Source organism: Osmia lignaria, chromosome 9, assembly GCF_051020975.1.
Source record: "Osmia lignaria lignaria isolate PbOS001 chromosome 9, iyOsmLign1, whole genome shotgun sequence".
Classification (NCBI taxonomy): domain Eukaryota; kingdom Metazoa; phylum Arthropoda; class Insecta; order Hymenoptera; family Megachilidae; genus Osmia; species Osmia lignaria.
Genome location: NC_135040.1, coordinates 13,533,279 through 13,558,960, shown reverse-complemented (window position 1 = coordinate 13,558,960; position 25,682 = coordinate 13,533,279). Strand labels below are relative to the sequence as shown.

Here is a 25,682-nt window from a genome sequence, read left to right as displayed (position 1 = left end):
GGTACAACGGAAGCACAAATTCTTAAAATCTTAATTTTAATAATTTAATATTATAGAATTTAATATATAACTAAGAAATATGAATAATAAGTACCAATTCAAATTTCCCCGCGTAAATGTTTACATGTAAGTAGTAGGGGCCATAGATCTAGTGATGCGCAGTCGCGGAGTGTGCGCAGGCGTGGAGTGTGCGCTTCTCGGGCAGTCATCTAATGGTCGCGGCGGCGCGGCGGCGTGCTTGTTTTCGTGTTGCAACGTAGCGAGTTTTCAGGCCCCAATCTTATGGCGTCGGAGAGGGGATCACGGTTTGGCGGTAAGTTGAGACTAGAGCTACTTATAAATTACTTGTGATTCGATCATGTTCGTTTTCAATCAAACTTAAGGCTAGAAATTATTATCATTTACTGTTTCTCATTTTTACAAAAACACCAACGCTGACAGGTTCGATTATCGATAAATGTTATAAAACCGTAGACGCTGTATAGAAAGAAAGATGGTATGTGTAAACGTTGAACAATAGCTTCATACAGTCGTTCATTAATTTACACGGTTCATCTGTGCGGTCTTTTCGTACTTTTCTTTCTCTTCTTCTTGTAACACTTATAACAACCTGTCGGTGGTGGTTCTTCCGGTTCTTTCGGCACAGCGACTATATTATTTTGCGTAGCTGCGTGCACCAGTTCGTACGATGGTCTCTTTCTTTTTGTATGTGGCTTTCGAACGAAATAGCTTCTAGATATATCTTCCGTTCCGATCGGTATCAATTTTCTGATCGAGAAATGATTTATTAACATTGGCGTCCATACTATTTTAAGCGCCGGTTTATAAAGCTATTTAGAATCTTTACCCTTTCTTCTTTTTCCCTCGTATTTTATTCCATAGATGTGCTAGTCTGTTTCTTATGAACAAAGTGCAGCAACAGGTTAAAAGTACAATCGTAACAAGAATGATTCCTACGGTTCTTAGCGACATCTTGATCGTAGTTTGTCCTGTACAAAATACAGAGCTTAATATTAGAGATCATCATGTGGCTAAGAAAAAATTTATTACCACTGATCTTCTCAATCGTCTGATTTGAGTATTGATTGGTCGTTTTGGTGACTTGTAAATCTTTCGGTTTGGATGTTGTCACTGTAATTCCTTCGTAGTCTCTAAAAAACGTTGAGCTTATAGAGAAACTAGAAAACTTATGTTACCCTTGCTCTCGAAGAACACTATCCATTTTTAGTGTCTACAGGATCAAAAGACAGTTAGAGTCGGTTGTGATACGACACGTTGAAAACATACTCAAAATAGTCAGTCGGCTCAACGTTGCGAATCACTTTCGGCGCTCTTGAACTTTTCATGTTGAATTCAGCAAGGCATGCAATCAAATCTCTTCTTCCAATTCGTTCCAGGAAGTTGTTTACAATTGCATACGTGTTTCTTGTAACTGTTCTTAATTGACAGATCCATTTCACGAGCCTTCGAAAGCAACTTTGTTCTCGTGTCAACTTTTGTATTTGTACATCTGACAGTTGTGCTGTTTTGAATTATATTCATCCTTACTCGGAACTGTTACTTATAGATGGTTTTTCTCAAAATTGAGAAAAGTTTCATTAATACAGAAACATTGATAATAGTTTCTTTTTGTGTTGAAAAAGAATGGTTTGCCCTACGGTTGCCAGATAAAGGGTTCACCACTGTCGTCATATAATGTTCAACCAGTTCAATTTTTTTATTGTGCTATGCCAACGGGGTGCCGAGCCGACGCTGCCGTCCCTGAGCCCGCGCGCTATACGCGCTCGGATTGGTCAATGTTTTTCGTTAATAATTCAAAAACAAAGCTTCAAACAACATTTTCGCAAAGGAAAATGTTGTTCAGAATCACCCCAGCTACCACCCCTTCACGGGACCAACGCGAGTTCTGGAACACCTTGTATAGTTCTATATGACGTCACTGGTAGCGCTTTTACCTGGCATTCTTGTTTATCTTGTTTATTAATAATATAATAAATTAGGTTAATATTATAAAATTTTAGTCACGATTGACCTCAGTCTCCCATGAAATATGGCTAACACAATTTACTTACAATGGGAATCTAAGAATACGAGTCTCACGCACTCCTCGGGTTTTAAGTTAGCCGCTAACAGTTGGAGCTGTGGTACATCTATTTCAGCGATAATCTATTATGATTGTAAATAAATTTAAATTACATAGCAAGTACTATTAGTCTATAATTCCGGTTAGCACGAGGAATATACAATTGATAATTATGTTAATCTTCATAAATATTAATTCTGAGAATAAACGTACTTGAGAGAAAATACAATTCAAATGCAGCGAAAAGAGAAACAATGCATTTGTGATAACAATTCTTAAGTTCATCGAGAGTTTCAGCGAACTGGAACAGCCATGTGTTGTTTTGATTCCATTAATTAATTACATCGTCTAATTTTTAATAATCCCCTGTAATTAAACAGCATTATTTTATTTCTTTTCGATGAAGACTTTGCAAGTATAAAAATGAAATAATGGTGTACCAATATATCTGAAAGGAATCGATCAAACCTCAAAAATAAAAGTACATTTGATACCTTAAACGACGACACAATTGGCAAAAAAATGTTACTGTCCCTTTGATTTGTTAAAATGCAAAAACAGCTTTACACTTTAAAATCTCTTTAACGTACAACTATATCTAACTTCGCACTTTGCAAAAATATATATACACATTTTTCGATGATACATCAATTTCTAAAGACTTTATATTTCAAAGGAATGCATTGAACACTGAATTGAAGATAAGTATCATGGCCGCCTGATAATCGACAGAATTCAAAGGACTGTCGGTTACAGATCTGCCAGATAACTTTCTGATTTTTACCAGCGAAATGTAATTTAATATTATACCTGTTCAGGTTAGAATGAAATTTGCATGCACGATTTATATTTTGATTGTCGTTTTTGCGGAAAATAAGGTGAGCTCTTACGAATATATATATATTGCAATATATACATTTATATTGCCTAAGAAGGTTAAATATTTTATCACGTGCAATGATTCTGCTGTACAATTGTCACATTTCATTTCTTATTCATTTTGTAAATATTTAAACAAGTTCCTCGTGAAAGATATTTACACTATTCGTATTATATCAGGAAAAATTTCTGGTACGATGTATCGCACACTTCGAGGAATCGGAACTTGTACATTTATCAGAGAATTTGAATCGTTTGGAATGTTTACAACTGGTGAAAGCTATGTATGATTTAACGCCAGCGAATATAGAAGATGAAAGGAGCAACTATGAGGTGTTATACCAAGGATCTAATCATTTATCGACCAAGTCGAAGGAATGTCTTGCCGAACTTGAACACTGGAATAATAATTTTCCAAGTAAAATTTTATTTATAAAATAATATAGATAATGAAACTAATATTAAATACAATATTAAATAAAAATTCGGGCTCTCTCCATGGTCCGCCGTCCGAGGGTTAATATTTTCATCATGCTAAATTTATATTTAATAACTAAAAGTTTGATTATTTTTTTTCTAAATTAGCCTGATTTTATCGCGAATGTACATCGTTTATTCAATACCATACTTTAATACTCTTTTAAAAATTTTAATAGAAAACGTTATTGTTTACTTTTAATTAATGGAACAAATATTAACGAAGGAATATCGACGAAGAATCCTTTTTACGTTACATAGCAAATACGAAACCCAATGGACGTTCTGCGATGGAAATGACGCTAAGGTGGTTGGGACGGCCTGATTTAGCGAAATACGTGAGAGAAAATCATAGAACGGTTAATTACATGGATACAGAGAATTACGATAAGGCCGACACGTTAGAATTTCCAGGACACAGGGTATCGAGGAGGCACACCCCTAAAAAGGACAAACATTCTTCGAAAACCGGAAAGAAGAAAAAGAAAACCAAGAAACGAGGTCATCGTGAACACCCTCAGAATTCTGGAAAAAAAGATAAGGGGCCTCAGAAAGCAGTCGCTGCCACAGCAGGACACGCTACCGCGTAATAATTTCTTACCACTAATATTTCTCCGATTTCGATGATTTTACATGTTCGAAAATCAAAAACCTTTTCTACAATTTTTCTACAAAAAGTGGTAATTTGAGTTACAAAGTTTCCCGTTGAATTTTCCAGCCACCGAAGTCGCGAATTAAACAAGACAGACAATCAGTCACAGAACGAGAAAGATTACGTTGAACAGCACCGATCGATATGTTGTTCAATTCTGTGCGTTCTGTTTTTTCTAATCCTTTGTCTAGTCGCCGTCTACTTCCTTCATAGGCGAAATCGTTTGAAGGCACGTGGTACGAGATTCAAGTAATTATCGTAGATAAATTAAGGGTAATTTAAACGTATGATCCTTTTGTCTAAATATTTTTACGGTCTAAGTTAATTATTTTCAAACCTAATTACCTTACATCTTTTATTATCGAAAGACGTGTATTTTTTTACAGTTCTATAAATATAATTAGAATTTCCAACGGTGTTTCTAGTTGTTAGGTTTTATGTTTGGCTAAGGGTCAACAGGAGTGACACCAGCGCAATTAGCGCAATGATTTTAGCTGGTATAGGTTTTTTTCGCGATTCATATGGCAGGTGCCTGAGGTATCTCAAAGACTATCTAAGAAAGATTAAGATCAAGAGAGCGTAGTTTCTCAGTATAAGGCTTCAAAGAACAATTCGGATTTTGATTATCATTCCTGTTCACCCTTAAGGAACAGACTTAATTATTGTGTTGAATTATAAATGAACCTCGTTGCTATTTGTACACTTTATATTCAGATACGACAATTCTGTGAAAAAAGAAAATAAAGATACTCTTACCGATCGTTTGGAGTGGAACGACGAAACGGTATGTTCGTGCTCGGACGTCGAGGACGGTTATACGGGAAAATGTATGATGTGTGGTGGAAATTATCAAACATACCACACGATTCCTCGTCGAAATGATTCTCATGATTCTATGAAAGATTCAAAATCAATGCCCGTACAAAAGATACGAAAGAAGAGGAAGAGGCAACGATTTAGTTTTCTTCCGAGAAATTTTCACGATAGGAAAAGGGGAAAAGATCAGGAAGATCGGGATAGGAAGTGCGTAAAAAGGAAGAATCCTGGTACGATGAAACATGAAAATGTGCAAGATGCATCACAAATTTTTATAGATATAATTTTTTTCTTAATCAGAGTATTATATTAGAATAGCGTGACGCATCTTGTTACAGCATTATCGGTAATATACGAATTTCTTTTTACAAATTAAGGAAAACTTTGGAGAAATCTCTTATGAAGAAACGCGAAAAGGTTTCGAGTACTTGTTACGGAGACTACGAACAGTGTTTATGTTGCAAATGTAATTTAAGTTACACGGGTACGTATAAAATACAGTGGTACACGTCTCGGTATACGTCTGCTTTGGAATACGTCCAATTCGAAATACGTTCTGTTTGGAATTTTGCAGTGAATTTTGCGTCATTTGTTTAAACGCTGTTTAAATTATTTTACAACCCCATTAATGTAGGTATAATATCAATAGGAGTTTTTTTTTTTTACATACCTATTCGGTATAAGTCCAAACATCAGGAACGGATAAAAGTCGTATACCGAGGTACCACTGTAATTTCAATTTCAATTAGCAATACTATAGTTTGGGAATAAGTTATAACGTTCCATGGAATATATACTTAAAGATTAACATTATTTGTTAATATAGAAAGGATGCTCCGCGAGAAACTGGAGGAAAGAAGAGAATTACATAAATTAAGAGCAAAGAAAAGAAAGGAAGAGAAAAGGAGAAAAAGAGAAATGCAAAAAGCAGAAAGGCATGCAAATGTGTGTTTTAAAGATGTATCTAAATGAATTACTATTTGGCTTTTTCTATTATTGTTTTAAAACGAACATTAAAGAAAACTTTTCAAAAATATTATCTGCAATGAATAAGATTTTTATAATTAAACTGTATTTTGTGATTTACAAAAACAGTAATTTACACAAGTTGTCTTGTGCTAATTCTGACTGATTTCTAATAGAATAGAATCAAACGAGTCTTTTTCCACAGCCTCTATTTTCCCTAGGAAAAAAATTGGCCGCAGTGAAAAGTGTTCCAGAATGAGTTGTTATCGCCATTGCTTTCACCGTTATCATTTGAAAATTGGTAGGAATACAATTTGTTCCTTAGAATTTTAGAATTGCTGCAATGTCATGCCTGAGTATCATACAGGAATCTGAATCATCGAAGGTCAGCGGTATGAGTCAAAGAATTGTATTCATAGATAAAAGAAGACTATTATTGAAAAAAGTCCAACAGTGTATTAAACGTAATCGATATTAGTATCGATTTCATAGTGCAAAGCGTGCTTCTATTAGTTTATCGATATTAGTTTATCTAATTGTAAATAAAAAATGCTTGATATTATTATCATTGACATCTAATCTATTATATATATACTGTCTAGGTAAAGACATAAGCAAGATAACAAGAAAATGTAGTAATTGTAGTCCAGCAATCAGAACTGCAGCCTGGGGTGCACATTGTGTAAGAAAAATGCAATTATCGCCCACGTACAAGCGATAAGTTGATACAACGTACTTATACAGGAGAAATGAAAATTCCTGATACTATACGTGCAGTGTCAGTCGAACCAGAAACAAGTATTAATTCCTTCGGACCAAGTGAAACGGTTGCTGAGGGTAAGTGATCGTTGGATATCTTTCATTGAAATTGTTATGATTTTTAGAAGTGATTATGTTTGCCTGTGAAAGCAATTTTTAGGAATTATTTTTTTGAAACGAAGATATCAGTGTAAAATAAGTACTTATTTTTTTGAGTTGGTTCCACATTCCTGGAAATTATGTTTTCAAAAAAATACGAACAAATATTTAATATTAATATACCGGTATCAGTTCAACCAGAAACAATTATTAATGCCTTCAGACCAAGTGAAACAGTTGCTCCTGTTAAACCACCCCACTCGCTAAGGGTAAGAGATCAAATTAGAATTTGCCAGAATTTCCATCATTCGTCTAGATCTTCCGCGAGCAGTATACTTGCATACGAATAGTCTTCTATAGAGTTTTAGGATGATACTTGACCCCTCCACTTATTCCGGAATTCAGTACTTTTGATTGTATGCGAAAAGTACCAGCTCTGCCGACATGACACCATTGTTCAAGAAATATTATTGCATAACGTTCTTGTACATTGTCTAATTATATCCCAATAAGGTGGTCGCTGTTTAATTACATATTAACTGAGATATTTTTCTACCTGGATAGAAATATCATTTCAATAAAATCGACTCGATTCAAGGAAATCAAGAGCGATAATCTTATCTGATTTAAACAAAAGTGTAATAAGCAGTAAAAACTGGGATACAGTTTTTTTTCTTCCTGCCAGAAAGGCTGTGATAACTTTACTTATTAGTGATTAGGAATGAAGGAAACACAATTGTCCTGATAATCCAATTACAATGATTAATCTTCATGGAGAGAGGTCCGATTCTAATTTAATTTCGTATTACATATTACATTCATTTTCAAAATTTGTCACGGGTCTTTTGAATATTAATCTTCTAATATAATGAAACTTTTTTGTTTAAAAATTACATATTTAACTTTAGGTTAATATTCTAGTACATGTTTCGTAAGCTTATTATTTTTCAAGTAATATCAACGGGTTAAGAAATTACAACTTTTCTATCATTAAATATAATCTCATAATTCGAAAGAATAATATATAAATAAAAAAAGAATGAAAGAAAGATATTGATGGAAAATTATGAATAGAAGATAAGTATAGAAAAGTTTAATCGCTAAACAATAATATAAAGAATAAATGTATTCACATAATAGAGGGAAATGTTTCACTTCTGTTTGGTAAAACGAAAATAGCCTTTGAGATTCTTCTTTCTTCAATCATCTTAATGGTGCACTTTATAATATATATATACAATACTTGATTCTTTCGTAATCGTCATAGAGTTGCCCTTTCGAATTCGTGAAAATTGATTTTTCATGACGCGAACACTTGGTATATTTTCCCGAACGCTACGTCCAACGTTTTGCTCCACGCTTCAGATACTTCCGGTGTGAATTGTCTTCCCAACGCTTGGCCGAGAACTTGCAACACCACCCCTTTCAAATTCTACGTATGAAATATTTTTCGTTTATTAAAAACGACATTAGCTACATTTAAAGCTACATTTACAAATCGTACCTCAAATTCTTCTTTTGTTTGGCCACGTTTTTTATGCCTCTCGGCCAGGCTGGTTAGGCTTGCCTCCATTAATCCTGGGTCGTGCAACGAATCGATAACATTATTTAAGGCCGCAATTATGCTGGCACAATGAGCCTGAAACCTCTTATTATCCGGCAAGGCGTCTAATGGAATGTCCTTGAAAGCGGCAAAATGTTGCTGATACGCTGGATATTTTTTAAAGAATCTACAAGCAGTTAGTCGATCATCGAATTTTTATTCCGTTAAAGTAGAAGGTGATCAGAAACGTGTGGTTGAAAAATAAGCAGGTACATATCGATGTATTTCTGATTAGTTTGACGGTTCATCGAAATTGACGAAATTGATCGCTTAATTAGAGAGATAGAACGATCATTTATTTCGATTAATTGTCACGATAGAAGCTTATCTTAACATCGACGTGCAATGACTTACTAGTTCTCATTTGCATGCAAGAGAACGGGCTTTCGAAACGTTTGCCTTGCATTTAAATGCGAGCACAAGGGAAAAGTTAGAAAGACAAAGCAAAAATAAATTATCGTTTAATTTGATGACTTGTGATATTAATTTTAATAATTAAAAGAAAGTTTTAGAATTCCAGAATTTCTGGAAATAAATCCTGGTTACGCCCATGGTTAAAAGGAAATCTAACAAATTTGATTGAGAAGCAACTGAAATCGAATAGTCAAAGATCCACTACGCTATACAATTTATCTTTGACTCGCTCATTTTTATATTGTCAATTAAGATAAACGTACTTTATCATTTACTTGTTAGTTCCTATATTATCAATTAAGATAATTGCAATAACATTATGATACAACTAAGGTTATCAGTATACAGTTCATAATTTCGTCATTTCGGAAGCGTATCTTCTAATTACCCAGAAGCTTTCTAATTTAACACTGGAACTATCAAACGGGTCAAAACGACAGGTATTTTAGGTATTCTATTTTCATTTTGACTTTTGTTAAGATAAGGAACTATTTGCATAAGAGCAATTTCCTTTAAAAATTCTTGTTCCAATATATGAAACTCTTTTTTTTTTAAATATACATTTAACCTTAGGTTAATATCGTATATACATTATGTAGGTTTGAGTTATGATTGAGCCAGGCTCCTCTGTTGAGAGGTGAAAAGTCAATGCGCGTCTATAATTGTAACGTTAATGATCGATAATTACGATAACAAAGCATGCAACTGTTTTCCAAAAGAAATTAATTGAAATTAAAAAAAAAAAAGGAAGAAAAAAGGATGAAACACTTACGTGGTCATCACAAGAACTCCAGAGCGTACTTCATCCTTTCTTATCACGGACCACGTGTTCTGCACTAATTTTTTCTGTTTCTCCGTCAGCCCGGTGGCCTGATCGATTCTATTATCGTCGCTCGAGATGCCGAGTAAACGTAGGAAAGTTCCCATATTTCGGTCTGGACAAAAATATCCTTCGGAGAAAGAAAACAACGTTTCGTAAGGAACCGAGTCGAAAATGACGTTGGTCGAAGAATCGATAAAACGAGAAATGGAAGAAATCGAAGATGTCAAGGTCTCGGTTGAATGGATCGATCCTAGCCGTATGGATCACGTCATGATATACGGTTATCAGGGAATAAGCGGTCGATTCGAGTAACTACAATTACCGTAATTCTGTATGATATATCACGTGGCGCGTAGTTGTCGTTTCAATTCGCTGAATCGCTGAATCGCTGAATCGCTGACACGGTTAGACCACGACCACGACTACTCTCGTTCTTCGAGCCCGACTGACGGCACACTGCCTATCTAATGCTATTTTAAATCCACCCCCTCCGCTTTATCGCCGCCACTAATGCCGCACGCGGTTAAATGATTAAAGGATTAAGCCTCTTTACACGATCAGCATCCAACTGGTTAAGTCGGTTAACCGATTCGACTGTTCGATGCTTTGGTCACTGAACTCCGTTTCTCAAACGCCAATCGTGTATTTCATTGTTCGATCCTTTCGAACCGGCGCGGCGCGGCGCGGCGCGGTGCGTCGCGGCGAAGATAATCCAAACGAATGGCCCTTTTATTCGTTCATTGAAAATTGTGTTATTTTCTTTCTAAATTACTTTTAATATTAATATCGTCAAAATCATCCTCTATACCGCCATCTCCGGATTGTATTGTTAATGTTTTAATAAAAGTAGTTTGATTAGCTTTCTTGGGCTAAAATTAAAATTACCCAGTTATCATCATTGGTATCTCTTTTCAGAAGTTAATAATGTTATTTTGATTGTCATTAGTGTCACTAATAGTTAAATGCAATATAATCGAATAATTAAAAAAAAAAAAAAAAAAAAAAAAAACAGTTATTGTACATTGTATAAAATTAGTATAGAATTAAAAGGGGAAGTGAGGAGTATTCAAGGTATTCGTGATCGAAGTGTACTTATAATTCTGATCACGATTTCTTCCGCTGACGTCATTCTACGAATCGCAATCCTCATTATCTAAAACTCCCATAGGATTAGTATACACGCAAGATGTAAAAGGCCGTAGATCTCGAGACGCACACGATCAGGAAGCTTAGTCAGGGGAATAAGTATTCTTCTTTCATTCATGTTTCGTTAGACGAAACAATTTTACAAACAGTTTATTGAATTGCAAATTAGTGCGTTTATAAACAAAGTCCGAGGTTGACACAATAAATCATGGTCATGATATTTATTCTATTGCAATAAAACGTGCAACGATTGATAAATGTATGCGAAACAAACGTAGCTCGGTGTACACCTGGCAGGTGTTGAACTTGCAAAACTACTTTATATGAAATTCACGCATCGATGGTAGAAAAAGATACCAACTTTTTTTGCGTTCAGTTTTTTATAACTTACTATGAAAATATAATTTTTATACATCAATAGAATTCAATTTAAGGGTTACTGAAGCGACAGTAACTCCTCTGGCAGAGAAGAAATAAAAGACAAAAAAGTAATTCAATTTTTTCAGACGCAATTCTGAGAGAAACTTTATATAGTTATGATATTCATATTGATTTTTATTTTCTGCTAAGGGCTATGAATAATTTTTGTTTAATTACTTTTGTTGCAGGAAAGCGCAACAATGACTGAGAACGTTATAGAGCCAGTAGTAATTGAAGAGAAAGCCGTCGAAAAGGAAAAAACGGAAGAATGTAAATCAAGATTACATCTGAACCAAATAATAGCTAGTTTTATAGGTAAACCTTTTTCCTTACTGTATATTAGAAAAGTAACAAAACTATGTTCTTACGTTTTTATGTTTACATCATTTTCTACGTTGCCATCAAACAATTGAATCATCGAGTTTATTACTGCATAATTGTAGAACATTTAAAAAATTTATTTGGAGAAATCAAAATTTTCAGTTAAATAGATAACACTTCAAAGTAATTGAATTTGTATTTTCTGTTAAATTACATTCATTTTTGTTTTTGTTTTTTTCAAGCAACATTAACACTACTTTCCTGTGGACTATGTATCGGCTGGCCAACGATTTTCTTACACGGCAAAGAATCTGACGTTCCCTTAACTCCTGACAACAGAACATTAGTTGCCATTGCAGTATTAATAGGTGCCTGCGCTGGACCGATTCTTTCTGGCTTATTAATTGACCGGATTGGTAGAAAATGGTTCCTCTATATGACAACAACCCCAATTCTTGCTGGTTGGATACTTATTTTCTTTGCCAAAAAATGGCTCCTACTTTTCATGGGAAGGCTCGTCGCTGGACTGTCAGTTGGAGCTATATACACTGTCGTTCCTATATATACCGGAGAAATCACTGAACCAAGAGTTAGAGGTGCTGCCAGTGGAATAATGGCTGTAATGTTAAATTTGGGATACATGTTTACCTATGGCGTTGGTCCAATATTGGGCAGGAAGGTAATTTTTACAAATTTTAAAAACAGCCAAGAGTATTCCCGCGGTTATGACTATGTCGGTAAAACAGTGATGCGTGGTCACGCTCAAATGATAAAAATATTTTTTCTCAAGTCGCGAAAAATCCTTCGTGCAAGCATCATTTTTTTATCAAAACAGAACCTACTTCCAGTTAGTACTTATTAGTTTCCTATTTCAGTCCTAAAAATTTTTTTCAATATTTCTCAAGATATACTTTATTTATCCCTTTTTTAAAATTTTATATTTTCATTGTTTCAGAATCTGGCAGTGATTAATTTAATACCGGTGATAGTATTTGGCTTAACATTTGTGTGGATACCCGAGTCGCCGTACTATTATTTGAAGAAGCAGAAACAGAAAGATGCAGAGTTATCGTTAACATGGTTAAGAGGAAAACTTAACAACGAGAAAGAAATAGAAGAGATAAAAACTTTTATAAAAAGCGAAGAAAAAGGTGGCGTTAAGGAACTCGCAGTACCAACGAACAGGAAAGCATTTCTGATTTTGATGTTACTATTCGCGGGTCAACAGCTGTCCGGATTGCTAGCTATCGAATCGTACACCAGAGTTTTGCTCCCAAAAATCGATTTCGATGTAGATATTAGAGTCACACTTCTTATCATAAGCTCGCTAACTTTGGTAACAAGTTTAATAACGACGCTGGTCGTCGATAAGATTGGTAGAAAAGTTGTTTTCCTAATATCCGCGTACGGTGCAACGATATGTCTTCTCGTAGTAGGAGTGTACTGTTACCTTAATGGAAAAGTAGCGAAGCTCAATGAGCTGACTTGGGTACCATTAATCGTTATTCTACTTCATAGCATCGTCTTTTCTTTTGGTTTAGGCTCAGTCCCGGCGATCATGTCGTCAGAACTCTTTCCAATGAACGTGAAAAGTTGGGCGATTACGTTTGCAAATATTTTCTCATTTCTATTAGCTTTGATAGTTGCTGGATGTTATGAATTAGTGATCGATGCATTTGGTTATTACATAATATTTTGGGCTCTTGGCATTCTCGAGCTCATAATAACGATTACTCTGACCGTCATTATGCCGGAAACGTCGCGCAAATCTTTCATAGAAATTCAACAGACGCTAAAGGGAAACTCTAACGTACCATCAGCAGATAAAACAAATTCGCCATAATTTAAAATGAAATGCAAACAACGCAATGAATAATGTTTTCGTTTGATTTTTTAACAACTTTTATTTTCAATTTACACAGAATACGTAACTAAACAAATTTATATAAACAGTATTACTTAAAGAGATTTTACGGTAATACAAATAAATGCGATATCAGCGTGAAAGTAAATATTAATTTAATCGAATGATTGAATTACGTATTCGTTTACGTTCTCTTGCTGTATGATTTGATGTTGCTTTTGTATCCATACCGAGAAAATAAAATTTTATTTAATTATTGTATCGACAAACGATACAAACATATTAAAGTTGCATTAAAATCGGAATACCTTTTTGCGATTTTAGATCACTTCCTGATGCGATTAATGAACTTAAAGTTTCCATATCTTCATCTTTGCGATTAATTTCTACTTTAGATGGGACGACTGCAGCAACGATGCGCATATTTTCAGTATTATCATTCTGCGTGTGAGCAAACAACTATTTACTTAGCTCAGTATTAAAATAAGTGTTAATAATATAATAAAAAAAAGAACTGTGATACACAGTTATACATAAGTAACGTCTTGATCAAATTCCAGCTCTGAAGATCTAAAAGGATCTTTCTCTGCTTTATACGGACTGTTGCTTATTCTCCTTGACCTATCTTCGCTTGATTTTCTTGACATTTGACCGAAACTCTCTTTTCTTCCAACTGAACATTTTAACGATTAATTAATTGTATAACACCATAGATGTATGTATCCGGTGGAGGAGGGCTGCACCCCATCCTTCGCCTCCCTCTCGCCGATTAAGTTCTATAATATTTCTTAACTAACCTATAATATCGCTCTCCGAACTATTCGATGCTAGTACCGTTCGTCTTTTACGGTGAACCTTTCTAGTTTCCGTAGTCTTATGATCGAAAAATAAGCGTTTAAACCTGTGTCCCGCGGAACCCTTTTGAAAATCTCTTAACATATCCGCTTCTACCGCTACCCAAACTGCTTTTCGATACTCCCAGTATCGTTTTTTATAAAGCCAATATTTTAAAGGAAAACCATATATCACTCGTGGCTCATTGCCGGTACACCAAGTGCAACACTATCGATATGATCAGGTTATACAATTTAAATGGAAATGAAAATTTCATACCATTTAACAGAAAGAAATTTTAACCACTTAATAGAGACTTTAGAGAAATCATATACCTTTTTTATCGTATCACTGGAATTTAACATTTTCGTAAATCTTTTTTCGTGTTCGTCCATACGTATTAACAGTATATTTGTTAAATTATGAAAATATTTCGTTTGCACCGAAACGCATTCCTCCGTCATAATATTCGGTAATTCCATAACCAATGTTTCCATTAAATCTCCCAGAAAATTCTACAAAGAAAACTTTATGTTACTATCTTCGTACTTCTATGTATGAAAAATAGGTATTAAACGAACTTCTAAATCTTTCAAGGTCAATCCCATATTTTTATGAACCATTGCAATGTATCCAAGAAGATATTCCCTTTGCGAAGGGTTATCATGATAATCCACAAACAGGGCACATAACATGTCACAAATAATAGAAAACTTTTTCTTAACTTTAGCTTCTTGAATAAATTCTGGAATCGATTCGTCTTCAAAGTATTTTGCATACTGCGGATGATTTTTAAAAATCCTGCCGATTAGTTTTACATGTATTAAATAATTCTCTCAATTTGTGAAGCATTTATAAATAATATTATAATCGTTTAATTACACGGTGCAAAAAGCAAACCCATAGTACGAGCTATCAGTTTCTATCACTTGCCAAATTCTTTTCATTGTTTCAAAATCTTTATAGTCAACTGGAGAAATTGCATCATGATCTTTTCGAACTCTTAAATGCATTAATAAACGATAGGGGATATTACCCATTTTTTATATTTTGAAAATATATGAATATTCAGAACTTCAATATCAAGTAGAAGACTGGACATGTCTTTGTTTTCAAAGGGTCATGAATTTGTGCCTTGAGAACGAACGCCATCTGCTTTATCCTAGTACAAGACCGAAAAATTATTAGAATAATTATTTGACAAACATATTTTGAAAAGACCGCCTAGAATCAAGTATTTTTAAAGTTCGACCGCTGCGCCATCTATACAAAAGCGGCGGAAACTACTCAATAATTTACCGACTTATCGACTGAACTTCCGAAAGTCGGTAATCGACCCTTGGAAGAAATGGAAGAAATAAAAGAAATGGGGTTCTCGGCTGAAACCCAGAAGAGGGATATAATCATAAATGTTATTCCCCATCGATGAGCTTATTTAATACGCAAAAAAAAATAAATGAAGCAAATTAAATAAAGTCTGGAAAAAAATTATACTGATTGCGCCCTCTTCATACGGACCTGATATTATCCGGGGTGTTAGGAACCCCGCTGCGCCAATGTCGCCCTCCGCGTACCGACCGGATAACATATTGGGGTACTAAGGACCCCTAATCACCGATAGCTATCTTTTTGCATACCAATAATATAGCATCCGGGGTGCCAGAGACCCCGAAGCACCATTGACACTGTTTGCATACCGACATTTTGGCATCCGGGGTGTCAGGGACCCCGAAGCAGCGTTTACACTCTTTGCTTAACGACACTTCGGCATTCGTGGTATCTGAGACCCCGCGGTACCGGTGACGCTGTATACCGATATATGCAAACGGGGTGTCGGGGACCCCAAAGCAACTAGCGAAATATAAGACCTAAAAACGAACAAATCGTGAAACTCGCTTGTTCGGGATAGTGATGGGTACGATCTAATTCGATCCTGGGGTGTCTAGGACCCCGAAGCAACGTTTACTCTTTCTGTATATTGACATTATGCCATTCGGGGTGTCTGGGACCCCGCGGCACCAAAGATACACTGCATATCGACATTTTGGCATCTGGGGTATCAGGGACCCCGAAGCACCGATAATATTGTACATATCGACATTACGCCATCTGAGGTATTGGGGACCCCGCAGCACCGGTGATACTGGGGTATCAGGGACCCCGAAGCACCGATAATACTGTATGTACATATCGACATTACGGCATTTGGGGTATTGGGGACCCCGCCCCACCGGTGATACTGGGATGTTAGGGACCCCGAAGCACCTTCGATACTCTGCATATCGACATTATGGCATCAGGGGTGTCAGGGACCCCCATGCATCGGTGCGTACGAATCGAGTTTCTAATTAGTTTACCGACCATTAGTTCTTAAAAATATTTAATTTTACAATTGTAAGGATATACGAAGTGGAAATAGAAGATAATTATGTCGGCACGGAAAAATACTCAAGCTGGATTTCAGCCGGTAAAATTAAATACAAATTATATCTTTATTTACATTTTTATATTATTAACATTTGTATTTAACTTCTTGCTTTGTAGGACTCGGATATTTATGTTACATACGAAGATCAACAAAAAATTAATAAATTTGCAAGACAAAATGCTAAAATGGAAGATCTAAAAGAAGAATTGAAAATCAAACAGGTATACACGTATTTGTCATTAACAATTGATTCGTGCTAGTCGTGTAACCTTATTTGGTCATGTATACAATTTTACATACAACACATCATAATAATTTGTACAGAATGAATTAAAGAATTTAGAGGATGCTTGTGATGAAGTAGTCTTATTCGATGACGGGGCAAAAATACCATATTATATTGGTGAAGTTTTCATTTATGAAGATATGGAAAAGACACACGTATGAAATCTTTCATGTTATAATGCTTTCAATAATAAATTTAAAAGATTTAAAAAATTTTGTAAGATAAAAACAATACTTAATAAGATTGAGAAGTAAATAGCCACTTCTTTAATTAATTTTTACCAATTGCCAATGTTTTAGGAATATTTAGAACAACTAATGGAGAAAAAGCAAGCAGAAATTGATAATTTAGAAAGTAAATGTCGTGATTTAAAGAATATGATGAGTGAATTAAAAACCCAATTGTATGCAAAGTTTGGTAATCGCATAAATCTTGAAGCAGAAGAAGATTGATCTAGTCATGTAAATTTTTTGTATTCTGAAATAAAATTCTTATACTACTATTGACCTATACTTTTTCAAAACACATATGTATTATTTTACATATTTGCAATTTAAAAACAAATTATTTCACATGATATTTATACAAGATACACGAAAGTCAAATGTTTGCAGATGTTAATTCATTGTTACTGTATAATAAATATTTAATAAATTATACTTTTTTTCATAATGTTTTCTATAGTGTTATTTCACTTCTCCTACTATGTTATTTGTTAATAATAATTAATATAAAAATTCTAAGACATATGTTTGGTTTTGATTAACTCTGGTTTATACAAACACTACCAATCATATATAGATCTAATTAACTGAGGTACTTGAAACTTAACACTTCAGCAACTATACCATTATTACATTTGGATCGATGCCAAATTGTTCTTATTATAAACGGCTTAAATAGTTTAATTAAAAAAAATCGGTACCCAGTTTCATACTCATTAAACATTTTTTCATTTCATGTTTTGTAATGACATCAACAGTTTAACTATTACATCACAATTATTTTTAAACATAATATTTTATAATTAAGAAGAGTAATATAAAGAATTTTCAATGCATATCTGGCACAAAATTTACACTTTAATACATTTAATGAATGACTTGAAACTTAGTTACAGTCATACAATATCTGCTTCCCTCTATCATCTTACTTGAGGTAATTTTAGTTTCACCTCTTAGCTTTGCTTGAACTAGTACATAGTTAACTACTGCTCATTCAGTACATTCTTATCTGCTGTACCAGAATCATTCTTCTTCAACTCATTAAAGTGAACAATACACTTCTACAAATTAAATATATTATATATTTAGTTTCTATCATTTTTCTTTTATTATAAAAATATAAGAATATTTATTGTAAGATTATTCCAAAAGAAATGGACATAGCAAAGGAATTAATATTGAATTTAAAACAAAATAATAAATCACACGTGGGATATGGTTTACAGAAAGAATGTGAAGCACTAATTGGTCATGTTTTGCAAAACATGGTACAGTCCGAATTACCTGAATTAATTCCTGAAGTGAAACATGAACAGGATTCTATTCAGTATAGAGAAGAAGGTAATAAATATTTATTATACACTATATATTCCAGCACGTATTTATATCCAGCATTAAATTTATATGATAATAGGAAATCAACATTTTGTAATGGGTGATGATATTGAAGCTATAAAATGTTACACAATGAGTTTAGCATATGCAAATAATAAAGAACTTATGTCGTATGCTCATGCCAATCGATCGGCTGCTTTATACAGAAAACAAATGTACAAAGAATGTATAATAGACATTGATGCTGCATTGAATCTTGGCTATCCAGAAGAAAAAAGGGAAAAGTTAAAAGAGAGAGGAACCAAAGCTGTGGAAGAAATAAAAAAAAAATTACTGATTAAAAAGGATGATCATATTGATACAGAAAAATTGATGAACGCATGTTTATCAGAAAAGATAAGCGACAGTCCTAACGTTGTAAAATATCGAAATGGAAAGGAGGAAATTGGCAAAAAGATAAATAAAAATGTTAACGCTGACGAAAATAAACACGATTCAGTTAATGAAGAAAAAGAACCAAGATACTTAGCAGATGAAGGTCCATTAAAGTTAGCTTATGGTCCGGGTAAAGAGGCTCCAGCTGCTAGCGATGGTGTTAGCATTGCTTTCTCTGAAAAATACGGGCGTCATTTAGTAGCTACAAAAGAATTTAAGCCCGGTGATATAGTTACTATTGAAGATCCTTATGCATGTATTCTTTACGCACAATGGTAATCAAATTGTTAACATTATCATACGTAATGATGTATACTAATTCCATATATTACAGCTATTATACACATTGCCACCAATGTTTAGCAAGATGCTATAACTTAATTCCATGTACAAAATGTCCAGTAGCTCAGTACTGCTCAGAGACATGCAGGAAATTAGCTTGGGAAATGGCTCATCAGATAGAATGTCCAATTTTAGCAATAGTAGGAAACTTACTTAACGTTGATGAAGATAAAATACGAATGCTTACCAAAATCATCAGGTTTCTGATTGTAGTAACAGCAAAGGGTGAAAAAATTGAAGAACTGCTCGAAGACATGAAAATAGCTGAATCTAATCCAGGTAAAGAATAGATTTCATATCTTATGGCTAGAATAGAAAATATAAGAAAAGATTAAACTATATTTAAATAATATGAAAATAGTGATAAATTATGTGATAAAGAGCGAACTCTAACATACTGTTCATTTTCTAAAACATGCTTTTTGCAGATAATAGAACTGCAGGATTTACAGATGAAGGCATACTGGATAGTGCCAGTGCACGATCAGCTCTGAGTCTTGCTACTAATATGACAACAAGACCACTCATTGGAATCAGTGCTTTTGCATGTATCTCGTCTCTTGCAATTATGCTCCTAGCCACACAGACTAATTTCTTCTGCAAGAAATACGAAGTGAACCAATTAAAAAATATTGACAAGTTTCCTAAGATCAGATTCTGTGGCAGCCTTATGTTCCGTGCCTGTGTTATAATGTCTTCCAATTGTTTCTCAGTAATTTATTTAATAGATAATACATAGGACGTTATAGAAAATTCGATAATCAATAGAGATCCATATAGAACAATGTTACATTGCGTGACATTTATTTTCTAGGTACAACAAGACCCAGGAATTAAAACAGGTTCAGGATTATACGTAACGCATAGCTTGTACAATCATTCTTGTGCTCCGAATACATTTCGGCATTTTGAAGGGTTGACAATGATTACTCGCGCGTTACAGCCAATATCTCCTGGAGATCAAATATTCACAAATTATGGTGCTTCGTATGCGTACATGACAAGATCTGCAAGAAGAGAAAAAATAATGCAAGATTACTTCTTTGAATGTGATTGTACCGCGTGTACATTTGACTGGCCAACGTACAATACAATTCTTCGCAATCATATTGGTTCTATCAGTAAGAATAAGGAACTCGTGGAGAAATTGAAGCCTTATAAGCAACGATTAACGAAAAATATGTATGACATTGAAGCTGTGAAATCGGTCCTCCTTATATTGTTCAAAGTAGTGACCCAGCCATGCGAAGAAGTCGTACATGCGGAACAATACCTGAAGAGTTATTATTTAGGTAAATTTAAGTAAACTTGAAGTGAAGTTACTTACATTTATTTATATGTTTGTATGCTTTATTTATATGCTTCACTTACTTGCAAATACTAAATAGTATACTTACACCCTACAAACCACTTTCACCTAAATATTTCACTTTGTACACTGATTTACTTGCTGCTTATTAATGCTTTATAGCTGCTTCTATTAGTCTTTAGCTTATATTATTCTATGAAAATAATATGTTTAATTCTTCTGCTGCAATGGTATGTGAAAAGTGTGTGCATTAGATATTCCAATTTCAACTTCAATACTATAGATGAATTCTTTTGTTTTTAGATCCATAAAAGAGGCATCAATATTGTACTACGTTATTAATGAAAGACATGGAGTATTCCTAAAAACATTTTATTTAAGTTATACATGATATTTAGCTAATTCCTAAAAACGTGTGTATAGCTTTTTCCATGGGTTATACTTATATAATTGTTCAAACAAATTGAAATTCATGTAATAATGTAAATTTAAAAAACATGTAACATAGAAAATAAACTTTTTAATGCCTACTTTACTTAGAAAAGAAAACTTTTCAACTTAATAAGTGCAACCTCAATAATGCAATAAGGAAACGAATATTTTATATACCTTATATAATGTGTTGTAAAAATGAAATGCTTTATATCCATATCCATAGTATATTTTTATATTAGACAAAGTATATAAGACTTATAAGTTCGACCAAATCATTTTTACTAATCTAAATTAAAGATAGAAGCATATGTCACAATATGATCATTTGATGAGACTAATAAAAACTGTAAAAGCGATCAAAGCAATCGTAGCAATTTATTGAAATCACAATTTAATAAATTCTACAAATTAATCAAAGATTCGTATACGATTGCAATAAACAATGGAATTATATAATTAAATTACTGATCTCTAAGTCAATATGTTACGTATTGAAATATTTATCACAATAAACTAGATAGATCTCGATAAAGTAATAATATACTTTAAAATCTCTTTTAATTCTATAGCAATAAAAGCAAAGAAAAATAAAAGAAATATAGAAAACACACTCGAAATTGATTAGACATTACCGATCTTCTAAATCTCCTCCATTTATAATGCTACATTAAGTATACTAAGCTAAAATATTTTTATCCAACGAACGAAATGATAAAGAAATATGTATATATATAAACAGATATATCATTATACATATCCTTGCTAAATCATACAAACAAAATCTATAGAACTTATAAATCTTGATGAATTCCATGTTTAAAAGTGAATATTTTTAATACATAGAAAAAACATGCTAACACTTTATTAGTCAGAAATATCGGAATCATGTATTGTTCAATTCTGTTAGCAATATCCGTTTTTACTGAATATCCTTGCAAAATATTCATCTCATTCTTTATTAGACGAGTACGAATGCGAGAAAAATAAAGGAGAATCATGCATCTCCGATTTTCATTATATAATAAATAATGACAAACGAATTAAAATCGCCCGATATTTGAAAAAGCAGCAAACAGAGGTGTCGTGGTTGTAGCCGGTTGCTGATCGCCGATGCTTTTCAGCAAATTGCCTTGCAACAGACTGTCAAGTGCCTTTTGAACTGTCGGATCGTTTAGCAGAGGTGACGGTGAAACTCCCGTAGTAGTAGAAGTAGTTGTGGATGCTGTTGTGGCAGTTGATGCTGCTGGCATAACATGATGTACTCATGAAGTTAGCAATACCAGCAAGATATATATATATATAAAAATATATATGTATATTCGAAGTTCGTTCGCTTTGATCACTGTGTCATACAACAATAAGCACAATTTCACTACACGCCCGATGAATTAAATAAAAAAAACCCAAAGCGTACGAAGTTCGTTTATGTTTAATCACTCCAATCCAATGTTTAAATCAAAATTTTACCTGAAATGATTTGTCTAAGAAATTCTTAGACAAAATACACATTTGTTTTTAGTTTTTTTAAACGTCGAATTATTCTGAAACTTCGTCAATAGAAATTTCTAAACGCGATTGAAAAATTTCTTTGGACATGTTCATGAAATAGACACAAACAAATCCAAAAAAGAAACGTAAACGACAGGTGCTTCAGAATCTCTAAAATGCACCTATAAAATGACCTTTCTAAATATGCAAAATAATGCAACAGGTCGTATATTCGCATGAAAAACGCGATACACCTTGCATTCTCAATACTACTCTTTTTGAGTAAAACAGCGGTATTCTTATAAGAAAGAAAAGTAAATGTTCCAAGATATAATGGGCACATAACGCAATAAAATTACACTACTGAATATATGATGCATTTCTCTTTTTTAATTGATAACTAACTTCGGCAAAATTAATATCCATTAGATTTTAATGAAACTTATATTACCCCGAATTCATAAATCATGGTATAGAAATTTAACACGAAATTAGCGAAGATATAATACTATGTACATGTTGTTTAAATTGAAAAAATAACGTCTTAAAAATATTACCTCCCCAAGTAGCTGGTGGAACAGGTGCCGGTGTCGATGTCGGAGCTGGTACCGGACTAGGTGTCGGTGCAGATGAACTTGTCTTATTACTATTTAGAATGTTAAGTATTCTAGACTGCAATTCAGCTTGTTTCGGGTCGCTAACTGTTATTGTAGTTGTCGCTGTAGGTAAATCTTTTACATCTCCTAATTCAACCTGCACTTGTTCTTCCCGTTTGATTTCAAGATATTTTATAACACGATCGTATTGTAATACTGTTAGTTGATGATTATCAGCTAACATATTTAAGAGAACTTGAATAGCATCAGGATGTCGCTCATTTGCGAACGGTGTGTTCAATGGAACTGATCGTCCGCCAGCTTTGTAATTAGCAAAATCACGTGATATTAAATTAATAGCATCATCGACGAGCATATTTCTATGTTCTATATGAAAAAATAAATATGTATTAATATCACAATTACTAGATTTTCATATGATTATTGAGACACATACCTTGGGGTAAACCATGAAGAATATTTAAAGTTAAGGAATGATGTTCTTGATTGATAGGTGTAACAACAACTGCATATAAACATCCACGACTCGCTATGTTTCCTAGAACTCTACTTAAAAGAACATCTTCATTTGGGAATAATAAATCGACCGTTAATCCGATTTTCTTTAACCTCATTTCAATACTTTCAGCATACTCCCTGTTTGAACAAAAATATTAATTAAGAGAAACATTTCATAATTGTACAAAAGCTGTATTAGTTTTATACATACGTCAGTGCTTTGTTGACAACAATAATTTCACAATCATTTTTTTCAGTCACCACATTTGATGCGTTTGTGTTGCTATTAAACAAATATGATATTAAATGATGTTATACTATTTATAGCAAAAATATGGAAAAATAGACTGGTTTACTTACTTAAAACTCATACTCATATCCCTAGGACCAGAATTCTTGAAATCTTCATAACGATTATTAGTGTCATTAAACGAATCTCTACCAAAATTACTCCCTCTCAATCTATCACCCTGTTTGTGATCCCAATCCCGACCGCCTTTATCATCTAAACGACCGCCTCTATTAATAGGACTACGGTCTCTAAAATTATTTCCAACTGAATTGTCCCGATTTTTATTGCGATTTTTCGCACCCCTGCCTCTTGCTCTACCACCTCCGCCGCTATTCATACCACCACCACCACCACCTCCTCCTCCGCCTCCTCCGCCTCCACCGCTGCCGCCGCTTCCGCCTCCACCACCACCTCCGCCACCACCACTTTGACTGTGATTATTCTGATTATTTGCATTACGATTTTGATTTCCTCCAGGTCTATTCTGATTTCCACCTGGTCCAAATTGATTGCCACCTCTGTTTTGAGGAAACTGATCAGTGCCACTCCTGTTCTGATTATTTGGATTAAACTGATTATTCCCTTTATTTTGCATCATATTAAACTGATCATTCCCACTGTTTCGATTTTGATTTGCAAACTGATCATTTGCATTGTCCCTATTCTGATTACTATCATTAAACTGATCATTTCCACCGCTTCGATTTTGTATTGCATTCCCTTTTTGACTATCATTTAACTGTGGATCACAGCTGAAACTTTGATTCGGATTAAAATTTGAATTTCCACCATAGCTTTGATTTCCACTATTAAAAGAATCATTGCCAGGATTAAAATGATTGTTATTAGAATTGAACTGATTGTTAGGTCCTCCTAATTTTCCTGCACCCCCACCTCCTCCACTGGATTGATTGTCTTTCTTTGCAGGTCTAACATCTGTTCGAATAAATAAGAAATCTAGAATGTCATACATCTACGATAACAAATAGTTGATGAGAGAAGATAAATAAAAATACCTATTCTTCTGCCTTTGAACATAGCACCATCCTCATTTTGAATAGCTTTTTGAGCAGACTGTTCTTCTTCAAACTGAACAAAGCCAAAACCTCTATTTATCAATGAACCAACGACAGTTCCATATTTTGAAAAGTGTTCTTCCAATTCATGTTTGGTCATATCATCTGTTTGTAAATGACCCACAAATATACGGCTACTTACAGTAGCAGGGTCTTTCAAAAGTCTTACACTCATTTTCCAGTGATTTGCTTTTGAAAAGCAATCCTTCTTAAAAGTAAATATTTATAAAATAATGCACTAACCACATTCAAGTGATAAATACAACAGTGGTTGGATTACAATGCTGACGTTTACTTCTTGTATTTTACTTCATTCAGATAGATTATCATCCACAGGAGGATGATAACATTATACAGCGATAAACAGATTTTCTATACCCTGTTCGACTTCAAACAACAACTGAAAGTTGAAGGAATTACATATAATGGCGTGTATATGTAAGATTTATCCTTCAAGTGTGTTCTATTTTAATACTTGCAGAGATAACCATTAAACCTATTCTACCATTTCTAAACAATTCGCTATTCAACGAACAATGATGATGGAGCAAAAATTCGTTCCTTGCAAACACGCCTGAAGAGATTATACAAAAAAGAGACAACTCTCCATTGACAAATTCCTTGTTTCATTGAAACATCATATAGTATGTTAACTGTTCTAGATTTTCACAGGAAAACGCATGCATACTCATTGATAAATAAAATCATTTTCGATCTGAAAAAACGCATCGCACTTTGAATTTTCATCACGAGTACTGTGA

At 33.8% G+C, this 25,682-nt stretch overlaps 8 protein-coding genes across 10 annotated transcripts; 4 read left to right on the top strand and 4 right to left on the bottom strand.

Moving 5' to 3' along the window:
* The first annotated feature begins 102 nt into the window (after nucleotides 1-102).
* On the top strand, nucleotides 103-13,862 carry LOC117603295 (facilitated trehalose transporter Tret1). Of its 2 annotated transcripts, none has more exons than XM_076689870.1 (4): nucleotides 103-313; nucleotides 11,326-11,452; nucleotides 11,701-12,137; nucleotides 12,414-13,862. In XM_076689870.1, exons 1-4 carry the CDS (start codon nucleotides 155-157, stop codon nucleotides 13,299-13,301), a joined length of 1,611 nt encoding a protein of 536 aa, XP_076545985.1. In that variant the 5' UTR covers nucleotides 103-154; the 3' UTR covers nucleotides 13,302-13,862. The 2 variants fall into 2 exon arrangements, with proteins under 2 accessions (XP_076545985.1, XP_034178302.2); XM_034322411.2 differs by lacking the exon at nucleotides 103-313 and adding an exon at nucleotides 8,410-8,543 and having other exon boundaries at nucleotides 12,414-13,633.
* LOC117603454 (uncharacterized) lies at nucleotides 552-2,438 on the bottom strand. The gene is made up of 6 exons (XM_034322671.2): nucleotides 2,297-2,438; nucleotides 2,073-2,166; nucleotides 1,288-1,522; nucleotides 1,051-1,151; nucleotides 848-989; nucleotides 552-768 (listed from the first exon to the last, which is right to left on the bottom strand). The coding sequence occupies exons 1-6, from the start codon at nucleotides 2,366-2,368 to the stop codon at nucleotides 552-554; spliced, it is 861 nt and encodes a 286-aa protein (XP_034178562.1). The 5' UTR covers nucleotides 2,369-2,438.
* Nucleotides 2,824-6,218, top strand: LOC117603189 (uncharacterized). The gene is made up of 8 exons (XM_034322212.1): nucleotides 2,824-2,961; nucleotides 3,143-3,380; nucleotides 3,701-4,025; nucleotides 4,158-4,340; nucleotides 4,806-5,114; nucleotides 5,285-5,391; nucleotides 5,734-5,852; nucleotides 6,079-6,218. The coding sequence occupies exons 1-8, from the start codon at nucleotides 2,908-2,910 to the stop codon at nucleotides 6,130-6,132; spliced, it is 1,389 nt and encodes a 462-aa protein (XP_034178103.1). The 5' UTR covers nucleotides 2,824-2,907; the 3' UTR covers nucleotides 6,133-6,218.
* Glob1 (globin 1) lies at nucleotides 8,025-10,036 on the bottom strand. Its single transcript, XM_034322925.2, has 4 exons — nucleotides 9,894-10,036; nucleotides 9,521-9,698; nucleotides 8,236-8,461; nucleotides 8,025-8,163 (listed from the first exon to the last, which is right to left on the bottom strand). Exons 2-4 carry the CDS (start codon nucleotides 9,673-9,675, stop codon nucleotides 8,032-8,034), a joined length of 513 nt encoding a protein of 170 aa, XP_034178816.1. The 5' UTR covers nucleotides 9,676-9,698; nucleotides 9,894-10,036; the 3' UTR covers nucleotides 8,025-8,031.
* LOC117603389 (uncharacterized) lies at nucleotides 13,430-15,267 on the bottom strand. The gene is made up of 7 exons (XM_034322546.2): nucleotides 15,039-15,267; nucleotides 14,738-14,957; nucleotides 14,492-14,671; nucleotides 14,120-14,384; nucleotides 13,856-13,995; nucleotides 13,631-13,763; nucleotides 13,430-13,537 (listed from the first exon to the last, which is right to left on the bottom strand). Exons 1-7 carry the CDS (start codon nucleotides 15,194-15,196, stop codon nucleotides 13,473-13,475), a joined length of 1,161 nt encoding a protein of 386 aa, XP_034178437.2. The 5' UTR covers nucleotides 15,197-15,267; the 3' UTR covers nucleotides 13,430-13,472.
* A 1,190-nt stretch (nucleotides 15,268-16,457) lies between these two features.
* Pfdn4 (prefoldin subunit 4) lies at nucleotides 16,458-17,369 on the top strand. Its single transcript, XM_034333069.2, has 4 exons — nucleotides 16,458-16,623; nucleotides 16,701-16,805; nucleotides 16,909-17,025; nucleotides 17,170-17,369. The coding sequence occupies exons 1-4, from the start codon at nucleotides 16,585-16,587 to the stop codon at nucleotides 17,320-17,322; spliced, it is 414 nt and encodes a 137-aa protein (XP_034188960.1). The 5' UTR covers nucleotides 16,458-16,584; the 3' UTR covers nucleotides 17,323-17,369.
* A 265-nt stretch (nucleotides 17,370-17,634) lies between these two features.
* LOC117608096 (protein-lysine N-methyltransferase SMYD4) lies at nucleotides 17,635-21,115 on the top strand. 2 transcript variants are annotated; one of them, XM_034332701.2, is made up of 6 exons: nucleotides 17,635-18,435; nucleotides 18,509-19,139; nucleotides 19,199-19,485; nucleotides 19,635-19,918; nucleotides 20,021-20,498; nucleotides 20,819-21,113. In XM_034332701.2, exons 1-6 carry the CDS (start codon nucleotides 18,249-18,251, stop codon nucleotides 20,824-20,826), a joined length of 1,875 nt encoding a protein of 624 aa, XP_034188592.1. In that variant the 5' UTR covers nucleotides 17,635-18,248; the 3' UTR covers nucleotides 20,827-21,113. The 2 variants fall into 2 exon arrangements, with proteins under 2 accessions (XP_034188592.1, XP_034188583.1); XM_034332692.2 differs by having other exon boundaries at nucleotides 20,021-21,115.
* A 298-nt stretch (nucleotides 21,116-21,413) lies between these two features.
* Neos (nuclear receptor coactivator protein neosin) lies at nucleotides 21,414-25,383 on the bottom strand. The gene is made up of 7 exons (XM_076690347.1): nucleotides 24,862-25,383; nucleotides 24,272-24,781; nucleotides 23,914-24,202; nucleotides 23,765-23,836; nucleotides 23,492-23,691; nucleotides 22,996-23,421; nucleotides 21,414-22,193 (listed from the first exon to the last, which is right to left on the bottom strand). Exons 1-7 carry the CDS (start codon nucleotides 25,094-25,096, stop codon nucleotides 21,991-21,993), a joined length of 1,935 nt encoding a protein of 644 aa, XP_076546462.1. The 5' UTR covers nucleotides 25,097-25,383; the 3' UTR covers nucleotides 21,414-21,990.
* Between the last annotated feature and the right edge of the window lie 299 nt (nucleotides 25,384-25,682).

Excerpts from the sequence above, each read along its gene's own strand:
- LOC117608096 (XM_034332692.2), top strand. The coding sequence starts at position 18,249 with ATGGACATAGCAAAGGAATTAATATTGAATTTAAAACAAAATAATAAA. Across the intron at positions 18,436-18,508 it reads TATTCAGTATAGAGAAGAAG|GAAATCAACATTTTGTAATG; the intron begins GTAATAAATATT and ends ATATGATAATAG. Across the intron at positions 19,919-20,020 it reads TGTCTTCCAATTGTTTCTCA|GTACAACAAGACCCAGGAAT; the intron begins GTAATTTATTTA and ends TTTATTTTCTAG.
- LOC117603454 (XM_034322671.2), bottom strand. The coding sequence starts at position 2,368 with ATGAACTTAAGAATTGTTATCACAAATGCATTGTTTCTCTTTTCGCTG. Across the intron at positions 2,167-2,296 it reads TGAATTGTATTTTCTCTCAA|ATTATCGCTGAAATAGATGT; the intron begins GTACGTTTATTC and ends CAATCATAATAG. Across the intron at positions 1,152-1,287 it reads GAGCCGACTGACTATTTTGA|AGACTACGAAGGAATTACAG; the intron begins GTATGTTTTCAA and ends AACGTTTTTTAG.
- LOC117603189 (XM_034322212.1), top strand. The coding sequence starts at position 2,908 with ATGAAATTTGCATGCACGATTTATATTTTGATTGTCGTTTTTGCGGAA. Across the intron at positions 4,026-4,157 it reads ACAGCAGGACACGCTACCGC|CCACCGAAGTCGCGAATTAA; the intron begins GTAATAATTTCT and ends TGAATTTTCCAG. Across the intron at positions 5,853-6,078 it reads AAGCAGAAAGGCATGCAAAT|CCTCTATTTTCCCTAGGAAA; the intron begins GTGTGTTTTAAA and ends CTTTTTCCACAG.
- Glob1 (XM_034322925.2), bottom strand. The coding sequence starts at position 9,675 with ATGGGAACTTTCCTACGTTTACTCGGCATCTCGAGCGACGATAATAGA. Across the intron at positions 8,462-9,520 it reads GGAGTTCTTGTGATGACCAC|ATTCTTTAAAAAATATCCAG; the intron begins GTAAGTGTTTCA and ends AACTGCTTGTAG. Across the intron at positions 8,164-8,235 it reads AAACAAAAGAAGAATTTGAG|AATTTGAAAGGGGTGGTGTT; the intron begins GTACGATTTGTA and ends TTTCATACGTAG.
- LOC117603295 (XM_076689870.1), top strand. The coding sequence starts at position 155 with ATGCGCAGTCGCGGAGTGTGCGCAGGCGTGGAGTGTGCGCTTCTCGGG. Across the intron at positions 11,453-11,700 it reads AATAATAGCTAGTTTTATAG|CAACATTAACACTACTTTCC; the intron begins GTAAACCTTTTT and ends GTTTTTTTCAAG. Across the intron at positions 12,138-12,413 it reads GTCCAATATTGGGCAGGAAG|AATCTGGCAGTGATTAATTT; the intron begins GTAATTTTTACA and ends TCATTGTTTCAG.
- LOC117603389 (XM_034322546.2), bottom strand. The coding sequence starts at position 15,196 with ATGGGTAATATCCCCTATCGTTTATTAATGCATTTAAGAGTTCGAAAA. Across the intron at positions 14,672-14,737 it reads TGACCTTGAAAGATTTAGAA|AATTTTCTGGGAGATTTAAT; the intron begins GTTCGTTTAATA and ends TTTTCTTTGTAG. Across the intron at positions 13,996-14,119 it reads TTCGGAGAGCGATATTATAG|TTGGAAGAAAAGAGAGTTTC; the intron begins GTTAGTTAAGAA and ends TAAAATGTTCAG.
- Pfdn4 (XM_034333069.2), top strand. The coding sequence starts at position 16,585 with ATGTCGGCACGGAAAAATACTCAAGCTGGATTTCAGCCG. Across the intron at positions 16,806-16,908 it reads AAGAATTGAAAATCAAACAG|AATGAATTAAAGAATTTAGA; the intron begins GTATACACGTAT and ends TAATTTGTACAG. Across the intron at positions 17,026-17,169 it reads AAGATATGGAAAAGACACAC|GAATATTTAGAACAACTAAT; the intron begins GTATGAAATCTT and ends CCAATGTTTTAG.
- Neos (XM_076690347.1), bottom strand. The coding sequence starts at position 25,096 with ATGAGTGTAAGACTTTTGAAAGACCCTGCTACTGTAAGTAGCCGTATA. Across the intron at positions 23,422-23,491 it reads TCTTCATGGTTTACCCCAAG|AACATAGAAATATGCTCGTC; the intron begins GTATGTGTCTCA and ends TTTTTCATATAG. Across the intron at positions 22,194-22,995 it reads TCCACCAGCTACTTGGGGAG|CAGCATCAACTGCCACAACA; the intron begins GTAATATTTTTA and ends ATGTTATGCCAG.